Source organism: Anabas testudineus, chromosome 12 (genome assembly GCF_900324465.2).
Source record: "Anabas testudineus chromosome 12, fAnaTes1.2, whole genome shotgun sequence".
Classification (NCBI taxonomy): Eukaryota; Metazoa; Chordata; class Actinopteri; order Anabantiformes; family Anabantidae; genus Anabas; species Anabas testudineus.
The window spans coordinates 17,957,433-17,974,638 of NC_046621.1; the positions used below are offsets into that span (position 1 = coordinate 17,957,433).

A 17,206-nucleotide genomic window follows, 5' to 3' on the forward strand; every position below is an offset into this window, starting at 1 on the left:
AAAGAACAAACAAAAGGAAAAAGGGAACACCAGTTGGATGGCTGCTGAGTTGCAAGGCAGGAGACAGATGTTCAGGCTATACGTGACAACACACAATATCTTAACACAATGCAGCGTGTCAAAGTTGGTGTAGCTCCGCATCGCTTTCAAACGCCTCCTCTTTCTTTAATGGGTAGAGTTTCTTCTGTACGTGGTGGAAATTCAAAACTTTTTTTTCCAGAACTTCGCTTCCAGGTTTGGTGATTTTGAGTTTTCAGTGTGATTTAACATTATCCTGCTTTGGAAGTAATCGTCTATACCCACATTAATATCATCATTACCTGGAATGTCTGGAAGAGTGTGAATACGCCCACTTGTAGATGATCTGGATGATAAAAATGAAACCAAAGGTATGGTGATATTTTTTACAAATACTAAGAAAAACTAAAAAATACCAAAAACTAACAGTGTGCATGCTTCTAGAAGTGGTGGGGTGTTGCTCAAGTACTTTGAAAAGTGTTGGGTCAAATGCCAGTTTGACCTCCCACTAGCAGCAAGCGTGAACTGAATGGAACAATCTAAGTCTAGTTTTCCTTCATGTCTAATTTTTCGACCTGCATGACGCCTGACCCAAGCTGTACCTCACACTTCAGGTTGAAGACTCCGAATCCTTTCTTGCCCCAACCCATCAAAATAGTGACAATTGTCACAAACACAGGAAACCCACCGGTTGGGGGAAACTGTTATGGAGTTATTGGCGCGCGGCCCTGGGGATGGTTGGCATCGGTATCATGAGAGTGGTGGTTAGGCCACTGCTGCGAGGCTTTCACGCTCCGCCAGCTCGCCAATCGGAGCCCGACAGCAGCAAACGCATGGGCGGCAGCAGCCTGCCAGGCCGGCCAGCGGTTACGCATCCAGGCTAAATGACAAAAGGCTGGCCGGGGTGAAAATGTGTACGCCTCTCTGCAAGAAGAAAAGATGGTAGTGTTGCATTTAAGTGCTGTCCCTTGTCCCCCTCCAGCCAATTCACCCCCACCCCTACCCCCATCTACATCCATTTGCTATCATTATGTACCACTGCCCCCTACTGTGGGACTGTGTCTGCAGCTCCCCTGAGGTCACTGTCTGAGAGGTAGCGAGGCCGCAGGCAGGGAGGCTCTTTACTCCTGAAGAGGCTGAAACAATCGATGGCATCCACCATCCGCCACAGGAGCCCCCGAGGGCCCTCGCAACACTAACCTTAGTGGAGATGTCTTCTTCCATGGGGAGAATAGGAAGGGGGAGAGGGACAGCCTGTTGGGAGTTAATGAGGAAGCTGGTGGTGGTGAGTCGGGGGGTTGGGTGGCTTCCCAATGGGGGCGGTCCATAAGAGGACAGTGGTGGACAGAGGGAAAATGGGCAGTATATGTCAGCTGCTTGTCAGGTGTGAAATGTTGTCCTGTACACTCGCTGAGAGAGAAATGTAGCTCTCAAAAACGTGACATGTCTGCTGCAGGACAGCTCAGGTTCCCGTTGCCTCTTAAATATGTGCTGAATGAAGCTAAATCAATCACAGCTGTCGTTAGAGACCAATCCTTCCAATTTGTATTGTGCATTTTCCTACTTAACATGTTTACTTCTGTTGGAGGAGCTGCTGCTGCGGCTGGACACTTTCTATATATGAATGATTGATTCAACTGGTTCATAAAGAGTCAATGGTTACAGTGTTGACCTTTCTTCTTCATGACAATTCACTCTGGCATATTGGGGAAAAAACAATCCCACACTGTACTGTTCCTGAACACCTCACAACACAGATGACCTACATTTCATACTGTAAGTGAACACCTCACAAAAGGACAAAAGGAATGATCTATAATCTGTAGTGTTCCTGAATGCAGCGCACTGGAGCAGCAGCTAACAGTATGCTCCCTAGGTCAGACACAAAGACACTTTAGTAGCATAAACTCTGCACACAAAACCAAGTGATAAATCCTATTACAACAACAAACATCAGATTTCCAAGGTATCATATTGACTTTGGGGGCATCAGGGAGCCACTATTAATATGCAGGAGACTCCACCAGAGTAGTGCAATGGCTCCGGTAGGCTGGCAGCAGGAATCATTACACAAAACCGTGGACATGTGTGCCGCAGTGTTACTCATCATTTCAAAACCCCCACCCCCAATGTATTCAATGTAATGAATGTGGTCTTTGCATCATACCAAGAAACTGTTCATTTAAAAAAAAAGGACAATTTCATTACATCTTTATTACAGTGGATTTGGTTTCACCAAATACAGTTGTACATCAACATCTATTGGTGTGTAACAGACAGAACATCATATACTATAAAACTTAAAAAAAAGTGATTTCTTAGAAGCAAAGGAAGGAAAGAAGGGGGAGAGTGTAGCCAGAAGTGTTTAGGTGCTAGTTTTCTTGGGTCTGCCTCTGGATCTCTGGGCGAGTCCAGGCGAGGTCTGGGTGCCGAAGTCCACCAGACTGGGTTTGGGATCACCGTGTTTGGGTACCTTTCTTGGTTTGGGAGTCTTTTTGGGACTCTTCTTCAACCCATTGGTGTCTGCAAGGAAAGATTTATCAGGTTTAAATAGGGCTATAAAGCATTCCACTTCTTCAAGCTAACTTCATAGTTTGCCAAAGTAGGGTCTATTTAACGTTGTAGCAGCTCCACGTCACCCTATGAGCTCTCAACCAGTCACAACTAGCTTTTGTTACCTCATATTTTACCATCACTGACAAAAAGCTTGGGCACCTAGTTAATATAGGAGCTTGAAGAAAATGGGGAGGTAGGTGTATTTGTTTATCCGTTCATTCAAATGTCAAGAATGCTTCACAAGAACCATGGACTATCCCCCTAAAAAAACACTAATATACAATAATTTGACCTTGACTTGTCATTCTAGAGAGTTTTCACACCATGGGGCAAATACTGCCTGTAACCACTAAAGCATAATGGATTTAATGCTGAGGGTTGTATTAGCAATATCATTGTGAGCATCTTAGCATTTAGCTCAAAGCTGACTGTCATGCTACATTAACACTTCCAACGCCAACTGGCTAAGGTCTGGCTGGAGATATAAAGAATGTAACTGGTAACTTATGTTAAACACCTGTAGTAAATCACCAGGAAGCTGAGACCAAGTGATCCACTTTTTCTATCTTTAAAATTTATTTATGATGGGTAGTAAACCAACTCTGCTTTTGTTGCTGGTGGAATCAAGATGATCCTAATTGGCTCTCTGTGAATGTCTCTCTCTGTCTCTGTCACAGCATATTTGCATTACGTTGAACTTTCTTTCCCTTTTCGCTGTCACATCGCCGGGGTCCCTTTGTCTCTGTTTTACACAGAGGGGTTTGCTGAGCGACTACACTGGGTTTCTACTGGCAATAATTGGCAGCTGTCGTTGCACCAGTGATTTGTCATCTGTAGCTTGAAGTGTGAACTGAACTCCTTTCAAGTCCTTTAGTATTTCTTTACATTTATAGCTTGTCAAGAAGCCACACAGGTCACAGCACTTTTCAAGTAATTAAACAATCTGCAATTTGCTGACTCAGTGACTTGAACTTGAACCTTCTGCGATATCAAACTCTTCCTTATATTTCTGGTGTGTTGACTGGCAAATAAAGTCTGGTTCTGCTTCACTTTATTATTTTATTGTTTAATTTCTTATTGCCATTTCTGCTGGACATTTTTGGTTTCTAACCACTGCTTCCTGTCCCTAAATATAAATGCAGGCTTAAACAATATGGTTTGTCTTTTATTTTAGGACCCTTATATGTTTAATTAAAAGTAAGCAGCATTTTATCTGTTTCCTCACATCAAATGTGCAGAAACAGATAAAATATGTAGCGTGTTTATATGTGTTCTTTTTGTTTCTAAAGTTTCTACAGTTGTACCTGCACTATGGACCTTTGAGGAACCTTTAAACCTGCATTATGGTCACCTCCCTCCTTCAGTTCTAGGAACTTAGTGATAAAGCAGACAACAAAAGTAAAGAAAAAGTAAAAGTAACAAGGGCTCCACAAAAGGAACAGTCTGACCATACCTTTTTTCTTAGCGACTCTCTTTTTCTTAAGGGGACTTCCATCAGTCTCACACTCTTCATCTGCTGCTTTTTTTCTCTTGGTCGTCTTCTAGAAGAAAAGAAGTAGTTGCATCAGACTGGGGTCAACTTTATAAGTTACATTAAGTCAGTTGTGGGTCATAAACTGTTTGCTGCTTGCCCCAAGGTGCCATTTTTAAATGGTAATACTCCACTGGAAGAGGAAATGTATTGATGGACATCATATTGACAATAAAAATAACATAAATGTAAGACATTCCTCTAAATTAAATTGTTTTTGTTTCACTCAGATTAAAAGCAGAGAAGCAGGCCTTGAAGCCCAAGGCCTGCAGCACAGTCTGACAAACTGAGACAAGGCCCTGACTTGGTGGCAAGGCAAGCCGCCAGCCTTCTGTGTGTCAAGTCTGAGCAAATGCAATTACCACTGCCGTCTCAGCAGACATTCATCCATTAAGACTTCCGATTATGTGTTCCACTGTTTTGACCACAAAGCAAGCAACCACACATTGTGGCTTTTCTTTCTTCTGCTTGTAAAGTGCATGTTAACAGCGAGGTCAACATAGATTAAGGTTTCTCAGAATTGCTGTTAATACAAAAAAGACTTTTCCATAAACTATGACTTTATTATCTCTGTTCTAGGCAGAAGCTAGAGCAGGTGTGGGCCTCTGAGAGAATCCTGCACTTAACAAAGGCAATCAACTCCTCCATCCATCCTCCCCCTTCCTGGGCCTCTATAATGAAGCTCCACTCACAGTCTGAACTATAACTCACCTCCCTGGCCCCCTTTCCATTTTTGCCTCCATTTTGACAATTGCTACCTCATGATCACCATGCGACGCCCACTGAGGTGAACAGATTGGTGGGATAATTACATACAATAACCAGTGCTGGGCCCTGGTAACCCTTTGGCTGGCAACGCCATGTCCCTAGTGGCATCTTCCATATGCACAGAGAGTGAGAGAGCAAGAGAGAGAGAGTGAGCAAGGACGAAGGATGAAGTGAAGAATAAAAGATGCAAAGCAGCATACAAATATAACAATAACTTGTAAATCATATATATTTAGAATAAAGACCAAATAGAATGCATATATAAAATCAGTTACGTATTTAAGTTATAATTAAAGTGAGAAAAAACAAAAACATGAGGCTCTCCTCACTCCAACTGTACTTGTATTCTAGTGAAATGTCATCAGTCACAGCCCAAGTCCAGTCCAACTGACCTCAAGTGTTACACTCAGACTGTGATTATGTCAAAGCAATTATGTTTTTTCTTAAACGTTATCAATATAAGGTCTTTTGGGGAATTTGCTGCAATGTCTCTGGGCAAGCAAGATTTATATATTTATACATATAATTTTGGTCTCAGGGTGAAATCTAATTGTTGTTGTTGTTGTTGTTGTTGTTTTTGCCACACTGTTTTAATCTTTGAGTCTGTTTCCAGACGACTCTGGCCTAGAGCTAGTTCTTCGGCTGGCAACAAACTGGCTCAAAATTGAGCACTACGGTCAAACCAGTTGTGGACCTGGCTGGTGTAAAAGGGGTATTTGTGTGCTGACCTGTGCTGGCAGTGATACAGCTGCATTGACAGGAGTGAACTCCATCTTCCCATCATCTCTAGCCTGGATGGTCTTGAGTCCAGCCTGCAGGATGGAGCGTAACTTCTCGTAGGGTGGTTTGTCTTGGTACCCCAGAGATTTCAACTCCTCCATGAACCTCTGAATTTCATCTGTAACTCAACAGAGCAACACTATGATGCACTGGTTAAACTTAACTGGAGAGCTTGCTAAGTGCTTTGATCCACATTGTGTGATTAAGGAAAATATAACAAAATAATTTAAAAAATCTGACTAGACTTAGCCTCTCTCTCATGTTACAGACTTTGTTCCAACACTCTTTCATCAGCATAACTGTTCCAGCATCATCAGTCATAAACACACATAAACAAACACACACCCAGATGAAGCTGTAAACAACAGTGTGGATGTGCTCAGCAGAGCAGAAGGAAGGAGGTGTGACGATTCGTGTTCATCTCCTCTGCCTGAACACACACACTGCCTGCAGGTCAACAGGCCAACGTTAAAAAGGCAACTTGTATTACAGTGACAAACGACAAAGTCACCATTTTCAGCCAGAACTAAATGTGTTTGGAGCAGAATGCGTTACTGAACTTCTATTCTACTAAAAAATAAGAAGGTCTCAGTTCAGAACAGTAGATCAGCATGAAGATAACTGAAACATTAGCAATGTCTACCAAGTAATTACCAGAATTCTGAGAACGTGATGGTACTTACTTTCCATGGTAGCAGACACACTTCAGTAGCTATCATAAAACGTGATTTCTAGACAATTTAGAACACAGCTGACTGACAGCATTTGAATATGCAGACAGCTGATTGGCACAAAATCTGTTCTTTGTGTCACTTTGCATCCGGAGCTGACTGCAAAAGTATTTTGCACATCTAGAACAGTATCATCAGACAAGCCATTCTGTCCTATTTACAGTCAAAACAGCTACAGCCTGGGTGAGTTTTAAAACAGAAAACACTACTTGGTTTGATTTGGTGATTTGGTTAAACACAAAACACATTATGTTAACACTATTCAACCATGAGTATGTTACAGCTATTACAAACCATGTTTCCTACTGCTGCTGTTTCAAATTTAAAATCTTTTACTTGCAACCCATGGAGAGACTTTTATTGTGAAGCAACCATAATATGTAAGGAAACATTTTCTGTCACAATCAAGTAAGAAGGAAGCTGCAAAAATAAATTTGGTGTAAAGAAAATGAGTTGCATGTTAAATAATTAGCAATGATTCCACACTAATCACCAAGCATACTATCTGAGGAAGACCCAAAGCCGCTTTATGGGTTCACTGAGTAACCTTTTTCAATTAACACTATTTAACCCTAGTGTCTGGTGAGCTATCACCTCGAAGAAAAATACACACAGAGACAGCTCGAAGATTAATAGCTCGGTACTACTGTACCATTAAGCAGCTGGAGAAACTGGAGGGTATAAGGTAATTCTAGTGTATTCTTAACAGCTCTTTATTGTTAATAGTGGCTATGACAACTTTATACCCTTTCTCACCTGGCTTGTCTTGAGAGGAAAAACACTTGGTCATAAACTGGGAGATGTTTTCTTGACATCTGTAAGAGAAACAAGGACACAGATTTAAATCTCTTGTCTACAATTCACTAGAAATGTAAAACTGCTAAATTGCTTAGCAAAATGTTGATGTATTTCAAAGTCAAAAGTGCCTGAATGCAACAATTTTGTGGTAAATGCAAATTAGATTTTCTCACCTCATTTTGGAGTCTCTGACGTAGAGGGGGTCCTGAAGCTTGTCCTCCCAGGGTAGACGACCACAAAGCCACTGAACCATGCAGTAGCACAGGATCTCCAAGTCACTCCGCCTACATGGAGCTGTAGTCAAACAACCACATCATCAGCACCATTTCAGCTACTGCCTTTAATAGCATTGCCAACAGTTAAAGTGGAAACAAAATACAATTGTAGCTTAAAGGAAAAGAAAAGGCTTGACAGCATAATTTCCTTTGGGGCTCAATTAAGCACGTGTTAAACTTGTACCTACATGCTCCTTTATGGGCGTCGATGCTTGTGAACTCGATGGTACCGTCGTGACATCTTTTGGGGTCTTCCTTGTACTCTTTGTGGACGCCATCGGGTGAGTACCTATATGCCAGTCCATAATCAACTAAGTAAACCTATAGTTCACAAACACAGCAGTTCAGGCATACAGACGTGCACAACCCACATACATTTACCATATACTGATCTATTTGTGATGTTTTGGATTTAAAAATCATAAACTCACCTACATAAGCTTTTTTATTATTACTTAGCCTGCATTGTGCTTATACACTACAGTTGTCTATTGGCTTTATTAAAGGAATATACTGTACATTAACTTCAGGGCAAATCATTAAAAATAGCACAGCTGCAATATAAAATCAACAAAATAAAACTTAGCTAATATTAAAATCCTAAGGGGCCCATTTTTAATTGTCATTTATAAGTAGCTCTATAATAGCACTGCCAATGATACATTATTAATCTTCAAATTAAATATTTGCCCCTGCCCCCCACCTTGTTTGCTAGAAAAAGCTCTTTGCTCATGCCATCTAATCTCCTCTGTTTGGAACACACGCACACCTACACACACAGACACACTCCCTCCTCTCCAGGTCTTAATTGAATTTAATGAAGCAGCACAAGTGTGTTATGATCAAAAAACACACTTGTGTCCCTGCTATTAGAAAACAGTACTGAGGTCAGAGCAGCACCTTAGTTTTCCAATATCAAGATGATTTTGAGGATGTGGAGGCACATTTTTTTTTTTTTTTTTTTTTTTTTTAATTACCTGAAACAGACATTTTATTTTCATGTCATGCCTTTTTCCCCCCACTCCTACTGACCTGGTTGGGATCACTGTGGCTCAACATGAGGTTGGATGCTTTGATGTCAGCATGCACATATTCATGGTCATGGATGTACTCCAGAATATCCAGCTAAACAAGGAAAACATTTACCAATAAAAGTATAGTCAGATTGCAACTGCTATAATGAACCAAACGGTAAAGTTGCCTACCTTAAAAATCAAAACTATAAGCCGAAAGGCTCTAAAACAATTTGTAGCAATGATAGAAACCAGAGGGTTTTTCACTACTCCAAATGTCATTAACCTGTCACATTTTAACTGCAGTTCAGTGGAAAACAAGCAATCCAAAGGAAACCATGTGATCAATAACCAACCAGGCGAAGGCCGAGCTGGAGAACCAGTTTTCTGGGGAACGTCTTTCCACATTCTTCAAACTTCTTCTGCAGGTCTGTGCCAAGCCTGTCAATGACCATAAACCTGTACCTGAAAGACACAGGGACAATTTCTTTAGTCCTAAATTAACTTGTCAGACAAGTTCTGTTACAAAATTGTTCATTAATAGGAACCTTAAGAGCCTTTTATGACTACTTTTTTTTTTACTAAATATACCATTCTTAGTTTCTTAATTTACTTTGATACTTGACTCGAAACCACTAATAGCTAAAACAAAGATGCTCATTTATTCAAATTAGGTAAAATGAGGGCAGATGTTTCACATATCACAACACACTAGCTTTTCTAAAAATATAAACAATGCTCAAACTGTTGTATTTTAGCATTTTTGTGGAAAGTAGCTCTTAAATTTTGGTTATCTGGACAGTGGATAACTTACACTCTTTGTGTAAGCATTTGTATTTGAAAAAAATCTGACTTTTGTAAGATGTTAACTCAATGAAACTGAAACTAGTAACTGACAGATTTTAGAAAAGAAATAGGATAGAATTCTGAGCGTGTTGCTTGTGAGGAATTCATATCAAGTCTTACCTTTTACCTTCTTTCTCATGCAGACCTGAGCCCCAGTACTTAGGAACTCCAAGATTTTTCAACTTGTGAGACTTTATCCAGTTTTGGACTGCAGGACAGGAGAAGAATATTTGTAGTGGATTTTCTGTGTAAAATGTCTTAAAATATATGATATTCATCATATAAATCAAAGACAGTTTGATTACTGAAACTTCCTGTGAACACACTGCTAACTGGTGCTGGTGTTAAGTGGGTGAAGGCTGTGATGCTCAAAGTAATAAGAGTATAATTCCGTGGGGGAGACGGGCAGCGCAGCCGCAAGCTAATCTGCAGCTGGGACAAATATTTACCAACAATGTGAAATTCCAGCATGAATAAAATATGAGCCTTTGGTTGCTTAGTAATATAACAGTTAATTGTCAAGGGAGATTGACATTTGGATTGTTATTATATAAAATGCAAAGCTGTGGCCTGGGGGCCAACAGTACTGGAACCAAAAGCCTCCCATCCTCTGCAGGGCCCCTCTGCGTCTCTGCTACAAGATTGTCTTTTTTAATTAAGAAAGTTAGCTTTCTTTTATTTGTTTGCCCTGGTGGTGAGAGACTATGCTGTGTTATGATCACAAGGCTAACTCTAACTTTATAGCTAGTAGGTGTGTATGTGTGTTTCTAAGATATTATGTAGTGGCTTACTCAGTTCAGGCTTCGCTGCACGCATGTAAAACTTTAGCTCAGAGAACAGTGGTCCATTATCACTGGGCTCCTGTGGACAAAATGACAGATCCATTTTAATCTTTAACATACTTAGTAGAGTAGAGTAAAGTAGAGGTTTCGTAGGCAAAATGTTTCTACTTTTGGTATTTGTCTGACCCTGCATTTGCTGACTATATACATGTGTCAGAAACACCAGCAGCACATCTTGAGGTTAGGGCGTATACATGCACTCAAGTAGCCAGGTTACTCTAGAGAAATAAAGTTTCTCAGGTAATCAACAAACAGGTTTACACAAACTGAAGAAATCTGGAAATGTGCATATACAGTACATTTGACAGAGGAGTAATCTGATTTCTCCTCTACCTTGGTCTGATTTTAGAAGCAGCATGGTTTACAGATTTTAACTGTATAGTGACAGAAAAGACAGCTTTGTGGACATTTTTCCTTTTTGATGCCAGGGAAGGTGACTTACAGCACTGAGAGAGACCCACAGACAGTCACAGTGCTCCTTTTTACAGCATAAACTGTCTGAAATAAAAAAATACATATTGAAAAGTAAATTATTTATACGTCTATGGGGAATTTTGTGTTGGTTTCAGTCTTAGCTCGATTTTGGGCAGACTTGGTATAAAAACGAGGCGGCATCATTCCGTCTAAATGATCTCCACTTAACTTTTTGTGTTATGTTGTGCCTCCTGCACTCTCTACCTCACCAAATGAAATGGGCTATTTGAGAATATATGAGCAATTACCACATCATGTAACAAATTACAGGCATAGAAAAAATATATAAGAACGACCTATGAAAAGCTGTCTGGAAACAACTATCCAGTCTGAGCAGAAGATGTAAATTACATTGCCAACACAACACAACTCCAGAGCTAAAGCGCTTATGAGAGACTAGAATCTGCCAGCTTTCCCTAGTTCTTCGGGCCATGTTTGTCTTCTCTAGTGTGTACAATGTGGGATCTACTTATCCTTATTAGTGGTTGTTTGGCTGATTCATAACGTTGACATGGTCTGAAAAACGTAGTGAATTGGTAAGTTTATCCATTTGTCTGTGTCTTTTTTGTCTGTCATTTTCAACTGGCAAAAGATTGTGGCCTAATAACACAGTACTGCTAAATATCACAGCACCCTTTACAGTGCTGCTTTAAAATATCAGAACATATTCTCAAGTCATATTCCAAGCTCAAAACCAAACCGTCTAGTTATGTATCAATTGATTAGTTAGTTTTCTTTGCATCTATTATGTTGTTTAGATTGGCAACACAGTTTACTGCCTAGGAATTTTCTCTGCCTCACAGTGCAAGCATGTTTGCTGTCAGAAAAGCTATTGTAAAGGATAATAACATCTGTAACATTTTTACACTAAAATAACCGGCCTTGCTAACAACAAACAGCATTTTGTGTTGATGATGAAGGTTCTCAGTCATCCAGCTGGTGTTATCTGGAAATATAATCATGACAACTTGACTGGTTAGGTTGAAACGTTTCACTATTCATCAAAGTAGATTTATCAGTCTAAGGAAAGTTAGTAGGAAACTTCAAGAATGTCCTTTGTCCTTCAAAGGAAATACAAATGATTCTTGTCCTGAGGTGTTTGCCTCTCTCGTGACACTTTCTTGACAATGATTTGCAAATTAAGATAGGTGGAGGCTTGCACACACTCTGTGCCCAATTTGTTGTGCTGGCCTTTCATCCATTTCTAGAAAGATGCAGACCACTTAACATATCCATGCAGAAAGTCAGTTAACAACCCACTTTAATAAGGGTAGGAGGGATCTACTTATACATACTTTCTTTGTCCAGCTAACAAATCAATTCAGGTCAGGTGAATCTGAACCAACCTGGAGAATAAATTAGATATCTCTCACCAATTTTCCTCACACTACGTTTCACAACTAGGTTTCTTTCAGTAACCTAGTTACTTGAGTGTTATGTTTACAGTACACAAGCAGTGACAGTCACATTATTAGAAACATTATGTGAAAAGAGAGCAATAATTACTTTTTTACATAGGGAGGGGCAGGTTGAAATGACAATGAAATAATAATTTAAAAACTGCATTTTTTATTTACTCAGGTTATCTTTCTGCAATGTAACTTTTTGTTATAATCAGAATCATTTAAGTGTGACAAATATTCAGAACATCAAGAAGAGGACAGATTTTTTTTCAAAGCACTGTACATCTTCACCTCAGACAGTGTTTTTTTAGATACGTTTTTATTTCCTGAGCTTGTTTTGCCTGGATGAAGTGATTCTCTGCACCAACCCTGACTCTTTCCTGCCTCGTTTTTTCTCTTTCCATTTGAGGCAGTTCTCTGTACAGAGACATTGCTGTTGCAAGATATACAGTTTCTTCCATCCTAATGCCACCAAAACTGTGCCATCCAGGTTTTTACAGAAGCTTGGACATTCACAGAGCATGATCTGATCTGAACATGGTGTCTTCAGTTTGCTCAACAAGGATTTCACTGCTGATGTGATCCAGTACTAACCTGAGTGGGGACAGTATAACAGTATATTTCTCTGAAGCCGGTGCATCACTGAGGTCATAGACATAGAGTGGGTGAGGGAGCTTTCTGACATTGTCAAGAATGGCAATTGCATTGCTTAAGAAACTCAATAACACCTCCAAAGTTCATCCCCACCTTGTTTTCACATCATGATTAAGTTGTGTTAAGGGAGTTCTTGGCCTGCCTAAATCTACCTAAAGAAAATCACCAAATCAAGGGTCAACATGATCTGACAACAGATTCCGATGACCATGTTGCAATGTCCAAATGCAACTAATAAGTATTAATTTTATTTTGTTTGCAGGGCCTTTTCCTACTTTGCCCCACTACTTAGTAATAACCTACCTGCTGATGTCAGACAGTCGTACTCTATATAGAGGCTCTTAAATCAGAACTAAAAATGTATTTATACATCCTAACATGTAATTAATAGCAGGGATTCCTACGTGTTACCAGCACTTGATTGGGGGTTCGTTTTTCACCCCCAAAAGGAGGTGGTCTCGATCCAAATCATTTAGCAAACTCTGGTGCGGTCCTCCTGGTGAGAAAGCGAACCAAACCAAAACAGGACCAAATGCTATGAATTTAATAATAATTTGAGGGCTTTGGGTAGTGTGTAGATTTCGATTTCTTTGTTTGTCCACCAAAAACATGCTGTCTGATTAATTGAGGACAAACTTGGAGACGCGAGGAGGCGAAGTGCTTCACAGAAACCAGGTCTGATGACTCTGCAGAAGATGTAACGTAATAAACAATAATCGGCAGGATGCGTTAACATCATTCATTGTGAAATCATCTCTCTGCTGTCACAAAAACGTACAATTTGTTCCCACAGCAGACAAATCTGACGAATAAGCAGAGAAAACGTTCTCTCGTGACGCATTTTAGTTCACTTGGATTTTTCTTAGTGTGAAAAGAAACTGAACCAAGAGGATGCTCCAAGTTTACAAACTCATCCACTGATCCGGACCAAATCAAATGCACTAAGGTGTGAAAGCAACGCCAGTCTCAATAAGCTAATAAGCCAAGTATTCCAGTGTATTCCAGCCCAGTGTAGCCTGTATAGCTTACATGTGATGTTCAGAAAATTAACATACTTGGAAGATAATTTGATGCTATTGAGGCTAAGTTTATTTAGATTCTTACCACTTTGATGACATAGCGAGCATCAGAACCCACTGGTTTTGCAGAATTCTCATCACCTAGAGAAAAAGAAAATTAATAATACAGTGCCACAGAGTACTGAAATTACTGAATTTTCAGGTCATAATCTTATTGTTTTTTTTGTTTTTTTTACTTTACAAGCATAAAAACACAAACTCAGTTCAACTTATCATTTAGTCAGTTTAAAACAGTAAAATAGTGCTAGCTTGGAGGATCAAAACTCAGCCCACTCTGCTCCACCATGCTTTTCTACTGTCTGTTACACTCTGCCCCTCATGTTGAACAATTCTCTCAACAACTCTCCCAAAAACCACAAAAAAGTATATACAGTATTTCCTGCACCACTACCATAGACTGTTCTGTGAGTCTAACTAACAGGAGGCATCAACACTATGTTTCCATAATAAGTTTTGTAGCATATACTATTTGTTAATATGTATTTTTACACAGTCAATTCTAGTCAGTTATTGTTTTTCTTTCATCTTTCAATACATGCAAACACAGGAAAATGTTTAAGGAATTAAACTATAATGCATTCAATTTGCAAGTCATTTGTCTTTAATGAACATCAGTGCCCTATTTATTCTTACCTAAATATATGAGACCAAAGCCCCCCTGGCCGATTGGAGCCCCCAGCTTCCAGGCCTTCTTCCCGGTATCCGTCAGTACTTCTCCGGGAGGGAACTCCTCTGCCAGCTTCCTCTTAGCTGGAGCTCTGCCTTTCCCCGCCGCCTTGGCTTTAGGAGGCATCTGAAACACCTGTCATGTTAGTATTATCCTAACCTATCACCAGCAGTAAGTTAGATTGTGAAGTGAAATTCAACACGACAAACTATACATTGTCATAATCCGTAACGCACGTTTAGTTATTTGCAATACAAATTAGGGGTTTTTGTCGGTGCTAGCTACGTCTGATTTCGTATATGCTAACATAACAAAGTTAACTAGCCAGCCACGGTTAGAGTGGCGTTAGCTAGTTGATGTTAAGTAGGGCAGCTTAACATTATAAGCTCAGTAAATAAAGTATTAGTTCACACTAGGGACAAACAAAGCCAACAGAAACCTGCCGTTAAAACAAGAAGGGCGTGTAAACCGAGTAGAGTATGTTAACGTTAACAACCCATTTTTGGAAAAGTTGGCTTGTAACACGTTAGCTATCATGCTAACTATGGCGTCTGTTTAGCACGCCTATCTTACGTTTGCGACATGACAACGAAAGACCTTGAATATCTGCGACCCTGTCAGCACATTCGACACAGACATGTTATATTTGACTTTTGGATGAATACACACCTCGCTTTTCTTGTCTTTCGTTGAGTGTTAGCTAAACTGCTACAAGGACCAAACTTCCCGCAAAACTACCGGTCCGGAAGTGACGTCACGACACCGCGCTACTCTATTGGTCGATACCATACAGGCTGTGGTCGATACGCAGCGTAAGTGACGATGGAGATTCTCCGTAAACGTACGTGTCGTGGTGCGCTAACGTCCCCTCCCATCTGTAGTCTAACACTTCCTTCAATATGCTAGAACCAGTTGAACACATTTTAATAATTGTTGGTCAATAACATCACAAGCACAAGACTGAACATCATCAAAATTCACTTCTTAACTTCACATCAAATAAATATTAAAAGTTGAAAATAAATCATTTAGGTTCAGGTATATATTTGTCAGTTTGACTCTGCTGCTGTGATGTGAATTTCCCCTTAGGGAGATGAATAAAGTGTTATCTTACCTTATCCTATTAAAATAACAACAAAGAAAAAGTGTTGGACTTATATCTTCTTAAATGCAAATGTGAGATATTTTTGTCAATTCAATTCCTTTTTTTTTTTTTGTATAGCGCCAAATCACAACAGAAGTCATGTGAAGGCACTTTACAGTGTAAGGTTTATAATCTTACAAATAAAACTGTATACAGAATCATATAGAAAACAAACAACCCCACTCGATTAAGCACTGGGTGACACTAGAGAGGAAAAACTCCCTTTAGAGGAAGAAACCTCGAGCTGAACCAGGATCAGGGTCGAATATGTGAGTTTAAAGTACTGAAAGTGCTTAAAGTCTCAGAGTAATCAACGCATGTGGGGGGAAAGGAATCATTTTCATCTAATTTACATATATGTAACTAATCTACAGATACCTGTCATAAAAAGTTTTTAAGTGTTGAAGGTCAATATTTCCTAATCCTTTTGAATCCCTTTTTGTTCAGTTGCCACTGTAAATGTCTTCATATTTGAGCAACAAGTGCAGAAAGAAACAACTGTAAATCCACACTACTAAAAATTATTTCATTATATTTATGTTGTGTTAATGACTTGTAAGCTTGTAGAGTTGGGCTTTGTGCAAAATGTCGGAGAAGATTCTCAGTCGTCCAGGTGAAGTTATCTGGAGTTTGAATCATGGCAACTGGACCTCCTTCTTGTTAGGTCAAAATATTTCACAAGCATTTTGCCACTTTGGTGCTGCACAGCTTATATTGATTTTCTGCTCCTTAGAGAGCACCTGCAAAGTTGGGTGCTTCTTGAAGTACTAACATATTATATGTTTGACAGCGATGATGTCATTGTAGCCAAAAATAATACACTAGGTTTATGGAGTTTCCACTTCAAAAAAACAAAATAAGGCTATAATAAGATAATATTAGTATTCATGTGTCCTACTTCACATAATATATAGCCATTTAAATGACTGTTAATATCAGAAGTACTGCTTAGTGCAGCTTTAATGATAAATGAAGGTCGTATGGATGTCCCAGCTCAAAAGCTACTTCCTGCTACATTGCACTTATGCTTATCACTCTGTGTCTTGACATTTTACTTGTGATCCGGCACATGTACATTTGTTTTCCACTAAAATAAATAAATGAATAAAAAACAAGGCTGAACAATTCAAAGGTAGCATCTTTGGTTCATATTGAACCAGAAAAATAAAGTTGTACTTTCATATACCATACCTGCCTATCTTATTGCCAATATATTCCTGAATGGTGTTGTAAATGCTGAATTGGAATGGGTATGTAAATGTGCAGGGTCTTACCTACTTTGAATGTGTCATCTGATACAAACATATTGGGTTTCACTTGCAACCCAGCACACAACTCATGAATAAGATATTGTTTCTTTAGTGTCTTGTTTTTTTTCCAAGGGCCACAGAGAGGAGAGAGCAGCACTTCACATTCAGGCAGGGGGACGCTAGTACAACTGTTTGTACATCAACTGTTGCAAACGTTGCTGCTCCCTTTTTGAATCCGGATGACTTTAGGAAATGTTGCCATGGCTCCATGCTGGAGACGCTGTGGTTGTTAACATTTTAGTATGTTCCTGCTGGAAGTGAACATACCTTTTGCTTTCAAATGCTGAAACCTCCATGGTGGAGTTCTTAACGGAGGG

General features: G+C 39.6%; 1 protein-coding gene across 2 annotated transcripts; it reads right to left on the reverse strand.

The window, feature by feature from the left end:
- Nucleotides 1-2,212: 2,212 nt before the first annotated feature.
- vrk1 (VRK serine/threonine kinase 1) lies at nucleotides 2,213-15,217 on the reverse strand. 2 transcript variants are annotated; one of them, XM_026356749.1, is made up of 13 exons: nucleotides 15,105-15,217; nucleotides 14,402-14,561; nucleotides 13,794-13,849; nucleotides 10,108-10,177; nucleotides 9,437-9,524; nucleotides 8,827-8,935; nucleotides 8,490-8,582; nucleotides 7,646-7,778; nucleotides 7,356-7,476; nucleotides 7,141-7,199; nucleotides 5,602-5,771; nucleotides 4,028-4,112; nucleotides 2,213-2,541 (listed from the first exon to the last, which is right to left on the reverse strand). In XM_026356749.1, the coding sequence occupies exons 2-13, from the start codon at nucleotides 14,559-14,561 to the stop codon at nucleotides 2,384-2,386; spliced, it is 1,302 nt and encodes a 433-aa protein (XP_026212534.1). In that variant the 5' UTR covers nucleotides 15,105-15,217; the 3' UTR covers nucleotides 2,213-2,383. The 2 variants fall into 2 exon arrangements, with proteins under 2 accessions (XP_026212534.1, XP_026212533.1); XM_026356748.1 differs by having other exon boundaries at nucleotides 4,028-4,115.
- Between the last annotated feature and the right edge of the window lie 1,989 nt (nucleotides 15,218-17,206).